Raw genomic sequence first — 21,039 nt, 5'->3', positions numbered from 1 at the left:
CTGTTTTCTAGACATGTTTAAAAAGTTGGCTTAAAGCTCAACATTCAGACAACTAAGATCATGGCATCTGGTCCCGTCACTTCATGGGAAATAGATGGGGAAACAGTGGAAACAGTGTCAGACTTTATTTTTTGGGGCTCCAAAATCACTGCAGATGGTGATTGCAGCCATGAAATTAAAAGACGCTTACTCCTTGGAAGGAAAGTTATGATCAACCTAGATAGCATATTCAAAAGCAGAGACATTACTTTGCCAACAAAGGTCCGTCTAGTCAAGGCTATGGTTTTTCCAGTGGTCATGTATGGATGTAAGAGTTGGACTGTGAAGAAAGCTGAGCGCCAAAGAATTGATGCTTTTGAACTGTGGTGTTGGAGAAGACTCTTGAGAGTCCCTTGGACTGCAAGGAGATTCAACCAGTCCATTCTAAAGGAGATCAGTCCTGGATATTCTTTGGAAGGTCTGATGCTAAAGCTGAAACTCCAATACTTTGGCCTCCTCATGCAAAGAGTTGACTCCTTGGAAAAAATTCTGATGCTGGGAGGGATTGGGGGCAGGAGGAGAAGGGGATGACAGAGGATGAGATGGCTGGATGGCATCACCAACTCGATGGACATGAGTTTGAGTGAACTCTGGGAGATGGTGATGGACAGGGAGGCCTGGAGTGCTGCAGTTCATGGGGTCGCATTGAGTCGGACACGACTGAGCAACTGAACTGAACTGATACATGTTTAAAAGTTTCCAAATAAAAAGAGAGGGAGAAGGTGGGATGATTTGGGAGAATGGCATTGAAACAGGTATAATATAAGAAACGAATCGCCAGTCTAGGTTTGATGCAGGATACAGGATGCTTGGGGCTGGTGCACTGGGATGACCCAGAGAGATGGTATGGGGAGGGAGATGGGAGGGGGGTTCAGGATTGGGAACATGTGTACAGCTGTGGCGGATTCATGTTGATGTATGGCAAAACCAATACAGTATTGTAAAGTAAAAAAGACATAAGAACAAGCAAAAAGAGGGTCCTGTGGGCCAAAAATGGGACAATTCATGTTTCAAAAATACTAATGACTACCTTTGATTAAAACTTACTAGTGATAAAAAGCAATGATTTGTAGTGATACCTAAAGAAATAATACATAAACTCATTGGACACATTGAAGACAGCAAGAAATAGTTCAGTAATATAAAACTTGGTGTTTAAAGGAAAAGGTTAAGTGTTTATTTTGCTTTTCCAACACCAGTGCCATTTCAGGGCAAATGAATAACCCTAGTGAATGAGAGAAAGTTCTTTACAGAGGAACTCTCACTCATAAATGCAGAAGAAACGATTGAAAATCATCATTTTGCAAACCATAATACCTGTTTCAGACGGTGGTTATCAGAGCATGGTAAGTTCATTAGATAAAATATTGATGGGCAGTTTTATAATGAAAGGATCAGGCTGTTACTGTCTGAATTTGTCGATTAATTTAGCGTCGCTTAAAGTGAGACAACCAGGTGTAAGTCTCCTAAAGTGATGTCATATTAGTGAGGAAGATCTCACACTATCTGTAAAGCATTCTAGCCAAAAATGTAAATAATAACCTATATGTGAAAGCTCCGGGGCTAACTTCTAGTCTAAAGGAAACGGGGGTGGGGGTAGAAGATCAAGTTAGATGCTTACAATAAGGAAGCAGTACTCTTTGTCTACAGAACAGCTGGCCTGGTCTATATTACAAGACAAAGTCACGGGGAAATTAAAGCGGGGAGATCTGATCTAAACACGTTTAGAAGAGACCTAGGAGAGATGATGACCAAACAGAATAAGCAGCCCTTGTTCTGACCCTGACTGTGACAAACGGTCGTTCAAAGATATTTTTGAGACAGTTGATGACATTTGTCTGTTCGTTGTTTGTAGTTTGATAAGTCACCTCTCTGACTTAGTATGTCTGCTTAATACCGTTGAACTCACCATGCACATTTCTCATTGATTTTAACTGATTATCTGTCTTTCCTAAATACGATCAGTCCCAGGGGCTAAGACTCCACACTCCCAGTGCAGGGGGCCCGGGTTCAATCTCTGGTCAGGGAACTGATCCCACGTGTTCCAAATAAGACTTCTCACGCTGCAAGGAAAATCAAAGATCCTATGTGCTGCAGCTAAGACCTGGTGCACCCAAATTAATAAATAATAGGTGGAAACCTAGAGCCTATTATACAGAGTGAAGTAAGTCAGAAAGGGAAAAACATTATATACTTGCACATGTATATGGGATCTAGAAAGATGATACTTCTGAAATTATTTTCAGGGCAGCAATGGAGACACAGAACAGACTGAGGGACACAGAGGGGCGGGCAGGGGGAGAGGAAGGAGAGGGTGGGATGTATGGCGAGAGAAGCATGAAAGTGTACATGACCGTATGTAAAATAGATAGCCAATGGGAATTTGCTGTATGACTCAGGGAACTCAAACTCTGGAACCACCTAGAGGAGTGGGATGCGGAGGGAGGTTCAGAAGGAGGGGGCTTATGTTTACCCATGGCTCATTCATGTTGATGTTTGGCAGAAACCAACACAATTCTGTAAAGCAATTATTCTTCAGTTAAAAAAAAGAAAAAAAGAGATCAGCCCCAGGAGGGGAGAGACTTTGGGTACCTTGTTCATGGCACGAAAGACATTTTCTAGCACAGAGTAGGCACTTAATAATCATTTGCTGAATGAATTAGAGGAAGAGGACAGGGAGTACAGACAAGTTTTTCAAGGATTTTTGTAATAAAGAAGGATAGGAAGTGGGGTGGGAGCAGGAGGGGGTTGTAAGGTCAAAGCTGTTACCTGTCTTTAAGTATTTAGATAGTAAATATTAGAGCTCATTTGTATGCCCACCCAGTGGGGATGCAGGAAAAAGAGGAGATCGTTTAGTATGAAAGACCTTGAGAAGGTTAAGAAGGGTTGTCTGGAGCAAGGATGGGTCTTCTATGTAGAGGGGTGCACACGGGTACAGGGAGGTTGACTGATGTGGTGGCAGGGGGTGGGTGTTCCTTTTGATTGCTTGTCTCTCTTCAGCGAAGAATCAGGGTTATCTGCTGAGTAGAAAGAGGGCAAGGAAGGTCTGAGTGGAAGTAGACTGCAGTAGTTTTGTGGGGGAGGCTGGCGGTTGATGATTAGGAATACGTAGTAGGAATGCCGGAAGCACTGAACCAGGAAATGGCCCACAGTCAGGGATCAACCGCAGTGGAAAGAGGAAGGCAAGGGCCGGTGGGGCGAGGCAGGGTGGGGCAGAACGGATGGCCAGAGAGTCAGGATAGGGTCAGGGGTTTGCGGGATGGTGGGAAAGTGGCAGAGTTTGAAGGATCACAGCCCCAGAGAATAGCACTGGGGAACTAGAGGTGTGAGAAGGAAGGGTGGTTAGAAAGCAGGGACTCGAAGTTGCTGTTTGGAGGTAGGCAGTCATTGGTAATAGTGGGGTCCAGGGTGTGTCCTGGGAGGAAGGGAGCTCAGGTGACGGGGATACCGCTCTTGGTCCCTCTCTCTCCTCTGTGTGTTTTCTCTTTATGACTTTTACCATTTCACACATTTAAAAAAGTGTATCTGTGTTGGCACATACATGCAATGCCAATAAACATTCAGAGGCTTAGCTTGTATCATAGGAAAGTGCTGCTACTCGACCAGTCTCTATCTGCACAAATGTCAGACCACATGGCTCAAACGTTTCCCGCTTTTGCCACTTTCTTTGCTTTCTTTCTTTTGACTGTGCTGGGTCCTTGTTGCTTTGCCTGGGCCTTCTCTAGCTGCATGGCGCGGGGGCTGCTCTCCAGTTTCGATGGAAGGCTTCTCACGGTGATGGCTTCTCTTGTTCCTGAGCACAGGCTCTGGGTGCTCAGGCTTCAGGAGTTGCAGCTCCTGGTCTCCCGAGCAGGGGCTCAGTAGTTGCGGCAGATGGGCTTGCTCTGTGGCACACAGGGTCTTCCCCAGCCAGGGATCGAACCCGTGTCCCTGGCGTTGGCAGGCAGATTCCTATCCACCATGCCACTGGGAAGTCCTTCTGCCACCTTAGACAGAGCTTCAGTGCACTGACGTGTACGCATGTCTACATGTGTGTCTGTAGGACCTCACCTGGGTGTGGGGCCAGAGCCACACGGTGCGCATGGCTGGACCAGGAGGGGAGAGAGGCCCCCCGACTCCTGCCAGCAGCAGCAGCAGCAGCAGCAGCAGCAGCAGCAGCAGCAGCAGAATTCCTTTGTCCTTACCAACACCAGCTTGGTGTTGTCCAGCTGCTAAATCACTGCTGTCTGGTGGATATGGAATCATTTAGCATGCAGGTAACTGCCATCACCTTCTGCCTGTCTGGCACGAAGGCAGTGGTCCATAAATGCGCGTGCCATAACTATTGGCAGGCTACAGTAGATTTTTTTTGTAATGATTGATTGAAAGGAGTGTATTAGTAAGTGAAATAGGTTATGAAGCAGAGGCTGCTGTATGATCCCTCAGTCTTTCTGTACAGTACTCCTGTTTTGGTGGTAAGATTATGGGTGATATCTCGATTTTGCTTATCTGTATTTTTAAGCTTTTCTATAATGAAGATTTAATGCTTTGATAATTAAAATATCCTAATAACTAATTTTCATTATTTAAAATGATATATAAAAGATACCCTAAGGGATATGAGGCAATTTTAGCTTAATGTATTAAGCTTCCTGTCACATCTATAGTAAAAGATTTTTTAAATAAACAAACTGAACTATTAAGGGGCAGAAAAATAATGTCATAGGTTATGCCTTTAGATTTTCGTAGTTCCCTATGCTGACTATCAATAAGAACAGCATCTGCTGTAGGGTGACCTCACTGATAGCGCTGATTGATGAACCACGGATGGAAGGATGTCAGCAGGTTTCCTTTGTGTTTGTATGTGTGTGGTAGGAGTGGTGGTTCTTTTCTCTCCTTACTCTCTAGCACCTTTTCTGAAAATGAGTGCTTGCTGAATCAGTTTGATACCAGGGAACAGTAGTTTTTGACCTTGGCTGCATATTGCCATCATCTTTTAAAAAACCATTGAAAAAAATACTGCTTTAGTCTCAACCTCAGAGATTCTGATTTTGTTCATCTGGGGTGGGACAGACATCACTCTGGTAGGTAGTTTTTTTTTTTTAAAGTAACTTTCCAGCTGAATCTTATATGCAGTCAGAATTGAGGATCATTGCTATAGGAGAAGGGTTTGCCAAGTTTTCTGTAAAGGGTCAGATGCGTGCATGCTAAACGGCTTCAGTCGTGTTTGATTCCGTGTGACCCTGTGGACTGTAGCCCACTAGGCTCCTCTGTCCATGGGATTCTCCAGGCAAGAATACTAGAGTGGGTTGCCATGCCTTCCTCCAGGGGATCTTCCCAACCCAGGGATGGAACCGCCTCTCGGCAGGCAGGTTCTTTACCACGAGCACCACCTGGGAAGCCCCAGAGGGTCAGGGAGTAAGGTTTCATGCTTTGCAGGCCATATGCCTCTGTTGCGGACACTCTGCCACTGGGGCATGAAAGCGGCCGCGGAGAAGACGTAAGTGCATGTGGTGGCTGCACTCCAATAACCCTTAGGAAAAGGGTGGCGGGTTGGATTTGGCCTGAGGCTGTGGTGTCCTGACACTGAAGGAACAAAAATATGGGAGTTTTCTCTTATTTTATTTCACCTTTTATTCATTGATTTATTTTTGGCTGTACCACACGGCTTTGGGGATATTAGTTCCCTGACCAAGCATTGAACCCATGCCCTCAGCAGTGAAAGCACAGAGCCCTAACCACTGGACCACCAGGGGATTCTCTCTTTTAATGATAGCAAAATCTGACCAGAAGAAAGGTATCGTTTTGCATGATATCATGAAAAGAATGCCAGATTTGAGGTTAGAAGCCTTGAGTTCAAATCTTGACTCTAAATTAGCTGTGTAATCTTAGGGCAGTCACTTAATCTCTTTTATGCATTTGAGAACAAGGACAATAATAATATATACTTCATAGGGTGGTTTTAAAGATCAAATGGAATAGGCATATGATAGTGCTTTATAAACTGAAAATGCTGAACACATATCGCTTGTTCTCACAAACTGCTTGTTGCTCAGCATCTTGTAGATTCATGTGTAATAAACATTAAATATTTAGAAGTAAAAGCAAATTAGAAAATTTGAATTTAAATGTAATATAAATATGAAGACTCGGAAAAATGAGCCATACATTATACATTTCTCTTCCCTTGCCAACAAAGTGACTTTTGATTGATAATAACAGAAGATGGTATAAATATACATTTTCCCAAAATAGAATTTTCTTGGGAAACGTGGGTTTTCATCACAGGTGTGGGATTTGCAGTGGGAACGGCCAGCGGGGAAGCTGGGGAAGGCGAAAGTGGGGAGGTGCAGGTAGGAGTTGACTGGGAGGCCTGAGGGGAAGCTGCGGCCGTGGGCAGCGCATCCGTGACCTGCAAGAACGCATTTTCAGCGGAGCAGGAACAGCGGCCAAGCTGCAGCCAGGAGGGAGTGGGCGGGGAGGAAACAGAGGCAATAGGCGGACATGGCTCTTTCTACACATTTGGCAGAAAAAGAAAAAATAGGGTGTCGCTCAGAAGGGCATCAGGGTTGGGTAGATGTTATCTCAAAAAAGGGAGGGCATTTGTGGTTGGAGGCCAGGGGTGGGAGTGGGAGAGGGAGCCCAAAGGCAGGCAGCAGGGAGAGCTGAGAATTAGATGGAGAGACGTCCAGGGGAGGGGATCGTATCCCCCGGCGGTAGAGGCCTGGCCGCAGTGAGGAGAGTTGGGGTGGTTGGTAGGGGTGGGGAGCCTTATAGACCAGGCATGGCAGACAGCTCAATCAGCAGCTGACCGGAGATGAGTATGCTCCCTCCACGCGCTGCCCCTCTGGACTGGACTTTTACTCTTAAACGTCACTCCGCCCCATCGGTTAAACAGAGATCACGCGTTTATGAACTCTAAGCTCCTTGAATTCAAGACTTATGTCAAGTTCAAATTCATATCTCCTGTAACGCTTGGCGTAAGGCTTGTGGGTAGCCCATGTTTGCTGTCGGACGTGTCAGGAAAGAAATGAAGGGAAGTTGCCATGAATACAGGACTGAGTCAGCAGACTCAATTAAAAATGTCTTCCCGCCTAGGTAGCGATGAAAGGGAGATAGCCTAGAGATTCCTAATAAATTGAAAGTCACTTCCACCTGGGAGCCCACCCTGATCACTTCTTTTCTCTCCAAATTTGGGTTAGATACCCAGACTGTGTTCTCCCAGAGGCCTCCGTACGTCCTCATGGAATTTCACACCCTCTGGTAAAACGACCTGTTTACTTGATTGTCTTGTCAGGGCCCCACACGTCTGTTGAACTGCAGTTGAAGGCAGCGCTTACATCCTTCTTGTCTCTGTATTTGCGTCGCTGAGCACAAAGCCTGGCACACTCAGCACCTCATTGATTCTCCTTAAGTCTCTGTTCAGCTGATAGCAGCCTAACTGGTTGGGGATCCAGCTGTCAGTTTTGTCTTCAGGTCTCTGAATCACTTTTAAACCCACCGTTGCAGGAGGAGATTCGGTGCCTTCTGAAGGACTTCAGCCCTCTCCATGTCCACAGAGTCCAGAATGGCTGCAGATGGTAATGACTGTTCTTCCTTTGTTTTTTTTGGGAAGCAACTCCTTTCCTCTTTGTCCATTTTGCTGATGCACTGATATTGCAGACCAGCTCAACAGCTCCCAAAGCCACGCCCACTGTGACTTGGCAGAGGGGACGTTTGGGAAACCCCCTTTCCACATTTAACCCTCTGACTCGGCAGCTAATACTACCTTTACCATACAACCTTGGGTTAGAAATCCAGAGCCCTGGGTTTGCTTTTGGTCTTGTCCTTTCTCTGTTTTCTGACTCGAAGCAAGTTAGTGAACCTCCCTCAGCCTTGGTTGCCTCTGAAATCTGGACCTACTCATATTTTTCCTTTCTTATGTTCAAGGCAGTAAAAGGACTTTGAACTTCCATGGGGAACAGTGTGAAGGAAACGCAGAGCCAACCCTATGGTATATGGTGAAAGGGGCAGTGCATGTCTCCCGGTCCCCAGGAACCTCAGGACCAGCTCCCCCACTGCCCAGCCCAGACCTGGGTGTCGTGGTGGCCTTCCTGTGCGTTAGGAGTGGCCCAGCCGCTCTCCTGTCCCCGCAGAGGGGAGAGGAGACCATTCCTGCGCTCGGCACCCGCCTGCAGCTCTGTTTGAGCTGGGCTCAGAGCTGCCCTCTCCTTCCTTTGCAGCTTCGCATTCGTAGATCTGGGCTCTATGCAGAAAGTGGCACTTGCGATCCAGGCGCTGAATGGGAAGCTCTTCCACAAGCGAAAACTGTACGTGAATTCCAACAACAGGTCTCCCAAGAGGACCCCTGAGGAGACTGAGCGGCCCCAGGAGCTTCTGGTGGGTGCCTGGCTGTGGAGAGGGGTTGCTCTGCGGTCACTTTTTAAAAAAAGATTTTAATTTGTGTAGTTTTGGCTGTGCTGGGTCTTCGTTGCTACCCGGGCTTGCCGTAGTTGCGGCAAGCAGGGGCTCGTCTCTAGTTGCGGTGCATGGGCTTGCCATTGCAGTGCTGCTCTCGTTGTGGGGCGTGGGCTCTAGGGCACATGTAGGGCACTTCGTTGTTACTGTCAAGCTCTAGAGGACAAGCTCAGTAGTGGTGGCACGTGGGCTTAGCTGCTCCATGGCACATGGGATCTTCCCGGACCAGGGATCAAACCTGGGTCTCCTGCATTGACAGGCTGATTCTTTTTACCACTAAGCCACCAGGGAAGCCCACCTGTGGTCACTCTTCAGAGCTTAGATGACTCTGCTTTCTGTTCTCTCTTTCTGTCCCATCTTACAGTGGACAGAACGGGGGCTGGGGTGAAATTAGGGAACTTTATGACTTTAACAGTCAGGAGCAAGGTTGGTATAGAAAACCTGGGACTTTGAAATGAAAGGAAGGCTGTATTCTTGGCAAAGACGAAAAGGGTTATTAGGCAATTCAGTCAGGGCTTTTTCCACCTGGGTTACTGAAATTGAGGTTTTTACTTGTTTAACGCAGCAAACAATTGTATCTGTTGTTTGCATAGCCTTGTTCTGGCTGCTGGTGTGGAAGGTGAGGGAGACAAAAGTGAGTAAAACCTGATCCTTCCTGATAGGAAAACAAGTATGAAGCCTGGGAACGTGAGAGTTAACGGTGGGGCAGTGCCTAGTGGGGGCTTCCTTTGTGGACAGAGAAGAGAAGGCCCATGACTAACCTCCAGGAGCTTCCCTCCAATGACTTTTTTTTTTTTTTTTTTTTTGAGCTTCCCTCCAATGAAGCCAGCTCTATGTAGGTGAAGGTGAACCAGAAGCAAAGCTATTTGTTTTTCTTTGCTGTAGAAGAGTTCAGAAAGTAGGGAGTCCAAGGGTGGAATGGGAGCTCCATGATGCTAACCAGGGTTCCAGGTGGGAAGAAGGGCAGAAGCAGAGGGCCCAGAGCCTATGTGCCCATAAAAGGCGCGTCCTCAGGAGCCCTACCACAATGCTGCTTACATTTTGTTAGGGAGCGCTGCAGCTGGTGACCTTCAGTGCAAAGGAGGCTGGAAAATGTAGCTTTTAAAATAGGCACACTGTCGCTAAACTTGGGAATCTGTCAGCAAGGGAAGAGACAATGCCTGTTGGCAGGCAATTAACAAGGTCGGCCGAGCCTGGAGAAGTTGGAGATGGGAGTTGAGAGGTGGGTTAGAATCTCCACAGTAAGAGTGCCAGAGGTGGCTCCCTTTGCTAGTTGCAAACTGTTTTTCCTCCTTTCTCTTTAAACCCTCTCTCGGAAGGGCAGGCTGTCCGACTCCGCCACATACTGACCTTCTTGGTTGCAGTCACCTGGCATTCTCACTGTTGTGCCCTGTTATTCGTTGATAACTTCCGCGTCTGACTCACCGTCTTTCTCTCCTACTGACACTCAGATTGTGTCCTGTGGATGGTCTGTCTAAGAGTCTGACCCCTTATCTCCTAGACCATTTATCTTCAGTGATCTCTCCTTCCACTCGGTCACAGTTTCCCGTTCCCTGAATTATATCTCAGACCTTGTCACGGCTCATAATTGAACACCTCCAAAATATCATCTGGAGCACCCCACTCTGCCCCTCACCACTTCCCTGCATCTCTCTTACTCTAGAAGAGCAGTTCTCAAGCTTTAGCAGCATCAGAGTCACCGCTGAGCTTGTTAAACAGCTTGCTGAGCGCTACCTGCAGAGATGCTGATTGAGTGCATGTGGGGTGGGGCCTGAGAATTGTGGCGCTATGCCACGAGTGCCAAGTGGCGCTGGCACCCCTGGTCCTGGGACCACTTTTTGAGTAGCAAGGCTCTAAAACCCCCAGTCTAACAATCAGACACACTGGACTCAAAACACTGCCCCTACCACTTCTTCACTATTCAACACTCTACACCCTTACTTCCCTTCTTAGCTTAGATTCCAGAATCATAACTGCCTTCATTGAAATTACCTTAATTCCCTTAGTTCACTAAGTCATATCTTGCACAACTCCTCTCCTAGTTGAACTCAGCCATCAACCTCTCTGAACTGCTGAAAATAATTCACACCACCCTGCTCACGGCTCTCAGTTATAGGTATGGTCTTAGCTTTCCCGCTTCTTCACACTGACCTGTCTTGGAAATCTCAAACCTTTTCTGTTGTTATGTCCAATCTGCTATTAAGCTCATCTAATGCATTTTTCATTTCAAATAGTGTAGCTTTCAACTTCCATTTAGTTCTTACCCCCCATTCCTCAGCTGAGCTTCTCCTTTATTTTTTTTGGCTGGGCCTTGAGGCATGTGGCGTCTTGGTTCCACACGTGTGTGCTTGAGTGCTGAGTCGCTTCAGTCGTGTCTGACTCTTTGCGACCCTATGGACTGTAGCCTCCCAGGCTCCTCTGTCCATGGGATTCTCTAGGCAAGAATACTGGAGGGGGTTGCCATTTCCTACTCCAAAGGATCTTCCCGACCCAGGGATTGAACCCATGTCTTGTACGTCTCTTGCACTGGCAGGCGAGTTCTTTACCACTAGCGCCACCTGGGGAGCCCCCTTCGTTCTCCAACCAGGGGTCAGACCAGGGCCCCTGAAGTGGAAGCACAGAGTCTCAACCACTGGACCACCAGGGACGTTCCTGAACTCTTTCATCTTTTCACCCATTTTGTTTATCTTTTCTTCCAGGTTCTTTAATATACTTACTGTAGTTACAAAATTATTTTCTGCTAATTCCAACATCTGGGCCACTTGTGGCTCTGCTTTTGTTGACATTTACCTCCTTGCTTAAGAGTAAAGGCTTCTTACAGTAATTTTTTACTGTATGTTGGATGCTGTGGATGTTGTATTACAGAGACTTTATATTCTGTTCTTTAAATAGTGCTGATTTTTTTTCCTAGCAAAAATGAAGTCACTAGCTGGTCTTTTGATCTTATTAAAGTTGGTTTTCTCTTTTGGAGACTGGTATACTCGACAGAGGATGAGATGGCTGGATGGCGTCACCGACTCAATGGACTTGAGTTTGAGTGAACTACGGGAGTTGGTGATGGACAGGGAGGCCTGGTGTGCTGCGATTCATGGGGTCGCAAAGAGTCGGACACGACTGAGTGACTGAACTGATATTTCACTTTGAGCCTTTGTTCTTAGGCAAAATCCTTTTCCTCAGATCTGACCTTGTAGGCTGAAGGTGTCAGGGTACTTACCATGCTCCACTCCGGCTGGGCTGGAACTTCGTTATCTTCCCAGCATCGTATTGATACCTGTATTCCTCTCTTAGCTCACTCTCTACCTTCTACAGCAGCTCTTCTCTCTAAGGCCTCCCAGGACCTACCCTGCATATGGGCAGCTTAGGAAACAGCCAAGCACCTGGGTTTAGCCCCTAGATTTCTGGGGCTTTTCTGTACTCCTTTCTCAGTGGTACCCCGTCTCATAAATTCCCGGCACCAAACCTCTCCTGTGTGTTTCTTCTGCTCAGGGGGACTGCCACTGACTGCCCAGGCTCTGCTTGCCTTGGCTGTGAATTGGGAAAATGCCCCCCGGCAGCGGGCCAGAGGCAATGTGGGCTCCTAGCCCGTGCTTTCCTTTTCTCAGGCAGATTGCCCTCTGCTATTCACTATCATTAGTGTGTACCAGAAACAGTTAATTTGTGTATTTTGTCCAATTTTACGGTTGTTTGGGTAAGTACTGTCATGCCAGAACCAGGTACTAGTAAGAGTGTTTAGAGGCTCACCGTCTTCCTTTTGGGATGAATATCATTTCTCAGGACCATTTCTGGTGCTTTTGCATTAGAAATAAGTAACCAAAGATGAACACTAATCTCCATGCTTTTGGGAATTTAAAAACATATTCCTAAGTAAATAACTCGTAGGTCAAAGAAGAAATTATAAGAGAAATTTAAAAATACTTAAGAGGACATCCCTGGTGGTCCAGCGGTCAAGACTTCAGGCTTCCATTATGGGGCTCATGAGTTCAGTGCCTTGTCGGGGAGTTAAGATCCTGCATGCCGCACAGCTCAGCCAGAAAATTTTTTTGAAAAAGTTCTTAGAACTGAACAATACGGACAAGTTTTTCTCATCGAAAGCTGTGGGATGTATGTACTCTAGAGCCCACAGGCTACAGCTGTTGAGCCCATGTGCTGCAGATTCTGCAGCCCATCACCCAGAGCCTGTGCTCCGTAACAAGAGAAGCCACCGCAACGAGAAGCCTGCTCACTGCAGCAAAGAGTAGCCCCCGCCCACTGCAACTAGAGGAAGGCTGTGCGCAGCAAGGAAGACCCAGTACGACCAAGAAAATAAAAAAGTTGACTGCAGCAAAAGCAGTACTTATGGGGAAGTATGTAATATTGAATGCTTAAACGAGCAAAGGAGACATGGTGAAAATAAATGAGCTTACAGTTGATTGAAGTAGGTAAAAAGTAAAAATAAACCCAAATAAGGAACAGACAAAATTTAAAAAAAAAACCATCTGTTTATTTGGATGCACTGGGTCTTAGTGGAGGCATGCAGGATCTTTAATTGTGGCACGTGGGGTCTAGTTCCCTGACCAGGGATTGAACCCTGGCCTTTTTGCATTGACAGTACAGAGTCTTAACCACTGGACCACCAGGGACGTCCCAGCAAAAATTTTAAAGCAAAGTTTTTTAAAATTTAAAATTTTGTGGACTTCCCTGGTGGTCCAGGGGTTAAGAATCGGCCTGCCAATGCAGGGGGCACGGGTTCCATCCCTGCGCCAGGAAGATCCCACGTGCCACAGGGCAGCTACGCTCGTGGGCCACAGCTGAGCCCACATTCTAGAGCCCGCGCGCCGCAGCCACTGAAGCCAGTGCGCCTAGAACCTGTGCTGTGTGTGCAACAAGAGGGGCCACCGCAGCGAGAAGCCCGTGCACAGCAAGGAGGAGTGGCCTCCGCTCACCCCAGCCAGGAGGAGAACCTGTGGAGCAGCTAAGGCACAGCGCAGCCATAAATCAATACGTAAAAACGGCACTTCTTGTTTCCCTTTCATAAAACAATTTTTAATTTTGTAAACAAAGCTGTAGTTATATGTCAGTTATATCTCCGTAAAACTGGAGGGGAAACAAGAAGCGTAAAAAACAAACCTTCAATAGAAGGATCAATAAAGTCAAAATTTGATTCTTTAAAGAGATTAATGAAAAAAACTTTTGGAATGATTAATTAGAAAAAAGAAAAGGGAATAAATAAGCGTTAGTATTAAAAAAGAGATCATAACTATAGACGTAGCTGATATTAAAATATAAGCTAATAAATTTGAAAACTTAGAAGAAATGGACCTGTTTTTTAAAGTATATCATTTTCAAAACTAATATAAGAACCTGTATCTTAGATAAGAACCTGTATCTTATAGTCCTATATCTGTAAAGCAGTTTGAATCAATGTTTAGAATCGTCTTGTAAAGAAAACACCGAGCTCTGATTGTTTTATAGGCAAATTTACTGAATTTTCAAGGAACAGAAAATTCTGATTTTATATAAATTCTTCTAAGGAATAAAGGAGATACTTGTTAGTTCATTCTTTGAGGCCAATATAATCTGATAACAAATCAGGCAGGAGATTATGAGAGAAATAAATTGCAGGCTGGCTTCTCTCACATGAATACACATGCGATGTTTCTAAACAAAATATTGGCAAAATGAAGTCAATATTCGCTGATGGAGATTGTAATGGCAGTTGGATTTTTTCCAAAAATACGGAAATTTAACATTAGAAAAATGACAAGTCTGGAGTTTCATGGTTGCCCAGTGGTTAGAATTCTGGGTTTTGACTGCCATGGCCTGGGTTCAGACTCTGGTCAGGGAATTGAGATCCCACAAGCAAGCTTTATGGTAAGGCCAGGGAAAAAAAAGAAAAATAAAGAAAAACAATAACTCTTTCACTACATTAACAGATTAAAGAATGAAAACCATATGATCACTTTAGACACAGTGAAAGCATTTGATAAAATTCAGCACTAATTTATGATTTAAAAATAAAGATTTTTAGCAGCTCGAAGTGAAAAGTTATTCTTAACCTGATAAAGGCTATCTTCTAAAACTCTACAGAAAATAATATTTCAATAGAAAAACATTATAAACATTCTCATTAAAAAATAGGAACGAGACATGGATATACTTTTTTTTTATGGATATACTTTTATCTAGTAAGGTAAGGGAAATAAGTTAAAGGCATAAATACTGGGATAGGAGAAACAAAGTTCATTATTTACAGATGATGTTTCTTTACATAGAAAAACTTAAATACTAAATTATTAGAAATATTTTAATAAGGTAGTTTGATATATATCAGATATATATAAATCAGGTTTATTTATATTTCCATGAATAAACAACAGAAAATAATTTTTTAAATGTAACATTCATAAGATCAATTAAAAAAATTAAGGTACATAGAAATGAATCCAGTGAAAGGTGAGCACGGCCTATGGGGGAAATGTTAGTTTTATTGAAAGTCTTTAAGGAAGTCTAAAATGGTAAAAGTTTCATGTTCGTGGATAGGAAGATAGAAAAAGAGTTACTTAAGAGTCGTTCTCCCCAAATTCATCTGTTGATTCTGCATAATTTCAATAAAAATTCCCACAGGGTTTCCCAGGAATGGAACAGGCTAATTCTAAAATTTATGTGGAAGTTTACAAGCCTATGAATATTTGAGACTAATAACATACAATAGAGAGTCCCCCAAAAGAGGCTCTTGCAAATGGAGAAACTGTGACTATTCTTGTAGAGTTGTACATATCTGGTGAAAGGACAGATACTTCAGTTGTTGAATCTGGACAGTTGCTTTTTTATGTGGAAAAATATGAAATTATATCCATGCCTTACCTCATACACAAAAATAAATTCTAGATGAACCATACTTACATGTGAAAAACAAAGCTTTAAAACTTTTAGGAAAAAGTATAGAAGAATCTCTTTATAACCTCAGAGTAGAATAAGAGTTGTTAAGGCATACAGAAAAAAAGAGGAGTTATCAATTAAAATTAGGAACTTACCTGCTTTGAAAGATAATACAAAGGAAGATAAATTCAGTCCAAAAAACTAGAAGAAGATACTTGAAATACTGTAACTGACCAGGACAGGGGTCAGCAGGCTTTGGCCAGTGGCGGTCTGCTTTTATGCTGTTGGTGAGATAAGAATTTTTCTTTCAATTAAACTTTTCTTTTTGAGGTAATCGTAGAGTCACATGGAGCTAGTTGTAAGAAACAGTACCTAGATTCCCTGTACCCTTTACACAGTTCCCACAATGGTAACATCTTAGAAAACAATCTCACAACCAGGATATTGACACTGATACCGTCAAGATACAGGACATTTCCCTCACTACCACGAGCATCCTTCCTGTTGTTATAGCCACACCCACCTCCCTCCCATCCCCATCTCCACCTTAGTCCCTGGAACAACTAGTCTGTTCTCTATTTCTTCAGTTTCAGGAGTGTTATGTGAATGGAAAAATATTGTATGTAACCTTTTGGGATTGGCTTTTTTCTGTCAGCATAATTTTTTGAGATCATCCAGGGGCTGTTGCGTATACCAATAGTTTATCCTGCTGAGTAGTATTCTATGGGGTAGATGTACAAAGTTTGCTTAACCATTTACCCACTGAAGGATATCTACATTGTTGCTAGTTTTTTACTATTACAAATAAAATTTGCTATGAATCTTCATGTATAGAGTTTGTGTGTTTCTCTGGGATAAATGCCCCAAATTAAAACTGCTGAATACTATGGTCATTACATGTTTCCTTTCTTAAGGAACAACCAAACTGTTTTCAATGACTGTACCGTTTTACATTTCCACTATGATTGTTGGAAGGGTTCTCAGACACCCCTCCAGGATGTCATTTTTTAACTTTAGCCACTCTGGTAGGTATATTTGTGGTATCTTATTACAGTTTTAATTTGCATTTCCCTGATGCTAATGCTATTGAATACCTCTTCATGTGCTTATTTACTATTTGTGTATATCATTTTTGTTGAAATATCTTTCTTTTTTTTGCCCATTTTCTAATTGGATTGTTTGGGTTTTTTGCCATTGAATTTTGAGAGTTCTTTATGTATTCTAGATTCTAGTCCTTTGTTGGATACGTGATTTGCAAGTGTTTTCTCCTACTCTGTAGCTCATTTTTTTTTCATCTTCTTGATAGGATTTTTTGTAGAACAAAGGTTTTAAATTTCAGTGAAGTCCAGTTTATCTATTTTTCCTTTAATGAATGACACTTTTGTTGTCAGGTCTAAGAAGTTTTTGGCCAGCCCTAGCCACAAGCAAAGATGTTCAACATCGTTAGAATTGTTGTTGTTCAGTCTCCCAGTCGTGTCCAACTCTTCGAGACTCCGTGGACTGCAGCGCACCAGGCCTCCTTGTCCCTCACCATCTCCCAGAGTTTGCTCAAACTCATGTCCATTGAGTCAGTGATGCTGTCCAAATGTCTGGTCCTCTGTTGCCCTCTGCTCCTCTGCCCTCAATCGTTCCCAGTATCAGGGTTCTTTCCAGTGAGTTGGCTGTTTGCATCAGGTGACCAAAATATTGGAGCTTCAGCTTTAACATTAGACCTTCTGATGAGTATTCATGCTTGATTTCCTATAAGATTGACTGGTTTGATCTCTTTGCTGTTAGAGGGATTCTTAAAGAGTCTTCTCTAGCAGCACAGTTAGAAGGCATCGATTCTTCAGTTCTCTGTCTTCTTCACGGTCCAGCTCTCACAACTGTATATGACCACTGGAAAGACCACAGCCTTGACTATAAGGACCTTTGTCGGCAAAGTGATGTCTTTGCTTTTCAACACACCGCCTAGGTTTGTCATAGCTTTCCTGCCAAAAAGCAGTCCTTTTCTGATTTCATGGCTGCAGTCACCATCCACAGTGATTTTAGAGCCCAAAAAGAGGAACTCTGTCACTACTTCCACCTTTTCCCCTTCTATTTGCCATGAAGTAATGGGGCCAGATGCCATGATCTTGGTTTTTTTAATTTTTAGTTTTAAGTTGGCTTTTTCATTCTCTCCCTTCACCTTCATCAAGAGGTTCTTTATTTCCTCTCCGATTTCTGCCATTAGAGTGGTATCATCTGCATATCTGAGTTTGTTGATATTTCTCCCGCCAATCTTGATTCTAGCTTGTAACTCATCTATCCTGGCGTTTCTCATGATGTGCTCAGTGTATAAGTTAAATAAACAGGGTGACAACAAACAGCCTTGTGGTACTCCTTTCTCAATCCTGAACCAGTCAGTTGTTCCATACTGGGTTCTAACTGTTGCCTCTTGACCTGCATACAGGTTTTCCAGGAGGCAGGTAAGATGGTCTGGTATTCCCATCTCTTTAAGAGTTTTCCATAGTTTGTTACAGTCTGTACAGTCAGACTGTAGTTGATGAAACAGAGGTGGATGTTTTTCTGGAATTCCCCTTGCTTTCACTATGATCCAGCAAATGTTGGCAATTTGATCTCTGGCTCCTCTGCCTTTTCTAAAGCTTAGGCGTCTGGAAGTTCTTGGTTCACTTAATGCTGAGGCCTAGCATGTAAGATTTTGAGCATGACCTTCCTAGCACGGGAGATGAGTGCAATTGTCCAGTGGTTTAACATTCTTTAGTACTGCCCTTCTTGGGAACTGGGATGAGGATTGACTATTTGACATTAGGAAAATGTAAATTAAAACCATAATAAGATATCACTATATAGCTATCAGGCTAAAATTAAAAAGTGACATCCTGGAGGGGATGCAGAGAACCCTTCATATGGTGGGAATGTAAAATGGTACAAAGATTTTATCCTTTTTTTTAAAGTAACATGGGTTTACATTGTAAAGCCCCTTTTAATTTTGAGTTAGTTTTTGTATATGCTTTGAAACTTAGGTTGAGTTTTATTTTTTTTTCTTATGTTCAGTTTTTCTAGCACCATTTCCTCCATTAAATTGCTTTTGCATATTTGTGTGGACTCATTTATTTTTTCATCCTTCTTCATGGATCACAGCCTTGTCGTGGCAAAGGGACTTGCCTAGCTCAGTGAAGCTATGAGCCATGCTGTGTAGGGCCACCCAAGATGGACGGATCATAGTGGCGAGTCCTGACAGATTGTGGCTAAGTGGAGGAGGAATGGCAAACCACTCCAGGATTCTTGCCTCAAGAACCCCATGAACAGTATGAAAAGGCAAAAAGATATGACACTGAAAGGTGAACTCCCCAGGTCAGAAGGTGTCCAATATGAAATTAGGGAAGAGCGGAGGGTGATTACTAGTAGCTCCAGAAAGAATGAAGCCGCTGAGCCAAAATGGAAATAACGCTCAAATGTGAATGTGTCTGGTGGTGAAAGTAAAGTCCAGTGCTGTAAGGAAAACATTGCATAGGAACCTGGAATTAACATTAGGTCCATGTATCGAGGTAAGTTGGACATGGTCAAGCAGGAGCTGGCAAGAGTGAACGTCGGTAACTTAGGAGTCAATAAACTAAATGATCTCAGTTCATTTCCAAGGCAAACCATTCAGTGTCGTAATCCAAATCTGTGCTTCAGCCACTGATGCCGAAGAAGCTGAACGGTTCTATGAAGACCTATAACACCTTCTAGAATTAACACCAATAAAGATGTCCTTTTCATCATAGAGGATTAGAATGCAAAAGTAGGAAGTCAAGAGATACCCGGAGTAATAGGCAAGTTTGTTTTTAGAGTACAAAATGAAGCAGGACAAAGGTTAACAGTTGTGTCAAGAGAACATGCTGGTCATAGCAAACACCCTTTTCCCATAACACAAGAGACGACTCTACACATGGACGTCACCAGATGGTCAATAGTGAAATCAGACCGATTATATTCTTTGCAGCTGAAGATGGAGAAGCTCTATACAGTCAGCAAAAACAAGACCAGGAGCTGACTGTGGCTCAGATCATGAGCTCCTTATTACAAAATTCAGGCTTAAATTGAAGAAAGTAGGGAAAACCACTAGACCATTCAGGTATGACCTAAGTCAAATTCCTTATGATTATACAGTGGAGGCGAGAAATAGTTTCAAGGGATTAGATCTGATAGAGTGCCTGAGGAACAATGGGCAGAGGTTCATAACATTGCACAGGAGACAGTGACCAAAACCATCCCAGAGAAAAAGAATGCAAGAAGAAAAGTGGTTGAGGAGGCCTCACAGATAGCTGAGAAAAGAGAAGCAAAAGGCAAGGGAGAAAGGGAAAGATACACCCAACTGAATGCAGAGTTCCAGGGAATAGCAAGGAGACATAAGAAAGCCTTCTTCAATGAACAATGCAAAGAAATAGAGGAAGACAGTAGGATGGGAAAGACTAGAGAGCTCTTCAAGAAAATTGGAGATACCAAGGGAACATTTCATGCAAGGATGGGGATGATAAAAGACAGAAACAGTAAGGACCTAACAGAAGCAGATGAGATTAAGAAGAGGTGGCAAGAATACACAGAAGAACTATCCAAAAAAGGTCTTAATGATCTGAATAACCACGATGGTGTGATCACTCAACTAGAGCCAGACATCCTGGAGTGTTCAGTCAAGTGGGCCTTAGGAAGCATTACTATGAATAAAGCTAGTGGAGATGACGGAATTTCAGCTGAGCTATTTAAAATCCTAAAGGATGATGCTGTTAAAGGGCTGCACTCAGTATGCTGGCAAATTTGGAAAACTCAGTAGTGGCCACAGGACTGGAAAAGGTCAGCTTTCATTCTATTCCCAAAGAAGGGCAATGCCAAAGAATGTTCAAACTACTGCACAATTGCACTCATTTCACATACTAGTACATTTATGCTCTAAATCCTTCAAGCTAGGCTTCAGCAGTATGTGAACTGAGAACTTCCAGATGTACGAGCTGGGTTTAGAAAAGGTAGAGGAATCAGAAATCAAATTGCCAACATCCACTGAATCATAGAAAAAACAAGGGAATTCCAGAAAAACAAACTGCTTCATTGACTACGCTAAAGCCTTTGACTATGTGGATCACAACAATTTGTGGAAAATTCTTAAAGAGATGGGAATACCAGACCACCTGAGCTGCCTCCTAAGAAACGTTTATGTGAGTCAAGAAGCAGCAGAATTGGACATGGAACAACTGACTGGTTCAAAATTGGAAAAGGATTATGACAAGGCTGTATATTGTCACTCTGTTTAATTTATATGCAAAGTACATCTTGTGAAATGTTGGGGTGGATTAATCACAAGCTGGAATCAAGATTGCTGGAAGAAATATTGACAGCCTCAGATATGGAGATGATCCCACTCTAATGGCAGAAAACAGAGGAACTAAAGAGCCTCTGAAAAGGGTGAAAGAGGAGAGTGAAAAATCTGTTTAAAGCTCAACATTCATAAAACTAAGATCATGGTATCCAGTCCCATCACTTCATGGCAAATAGAAGGGGAAAAGGTGGAAACAGTGACAGATTTTATTTTCTTGGGCTCCAAAATGACTGTGGATGGTGACTGCTGCCATGAAAGTAAAAGACACTTAACTCCTTGAAAGGAAAGCTGCAACAGGTCTAGACAGTGTATTAAAAAGCAGAGACATCACTTTGCTGACGAAGGTCTGTATAGTCAAAGCTATGGTTTTT

At 43.5% G+C, this 21,039-nt stretch overlaps 1 protein-coding gene across 1 annotated transcript in view; it reads left to right on the top strand.

The window, feature by feature from the left end:
- TDRD10 (tudor domain containing 10) overlaps positions 1-21,039 on the top strand; it is a 51,576-nt gene that overhangs the window by 13,858 nt on the left and 16,679 nt on the right. The window contains exons 5-6 of the mRNA XM_052638122.1: positions 7,528-7,598; positions 8,241-8,397. Coding sequence (XP_052494082.1) covers positions 7,528-7,598; positions 8,241-8,397 — 228 coding nt within the window. The remainder of the gene's footprint in view (positions 1-7,527; positions 7,599-8,240; positions 8,398-21,039) is intronic.

This window comes from Budorcas taxicolor, chromosome 3 (assembly GCF_023091745.1).
Source record: "Budorcas taxicolor isolate Tak-1 chromosome 3, Takin1.1, whole genome shotgun sequence".
NCBI classification, from domain to species: Eukaryota; Metazoa; Chordata; class Mammalia; order Artiodactyla; family Bovidae; genus Budorcas; species Budorcas taxicolor.
The sequence above is the reverse complement of the archived record's forward strand: the minus strand, read 5'-3'. Positions and strand labels throughout refer to the sequence as shown.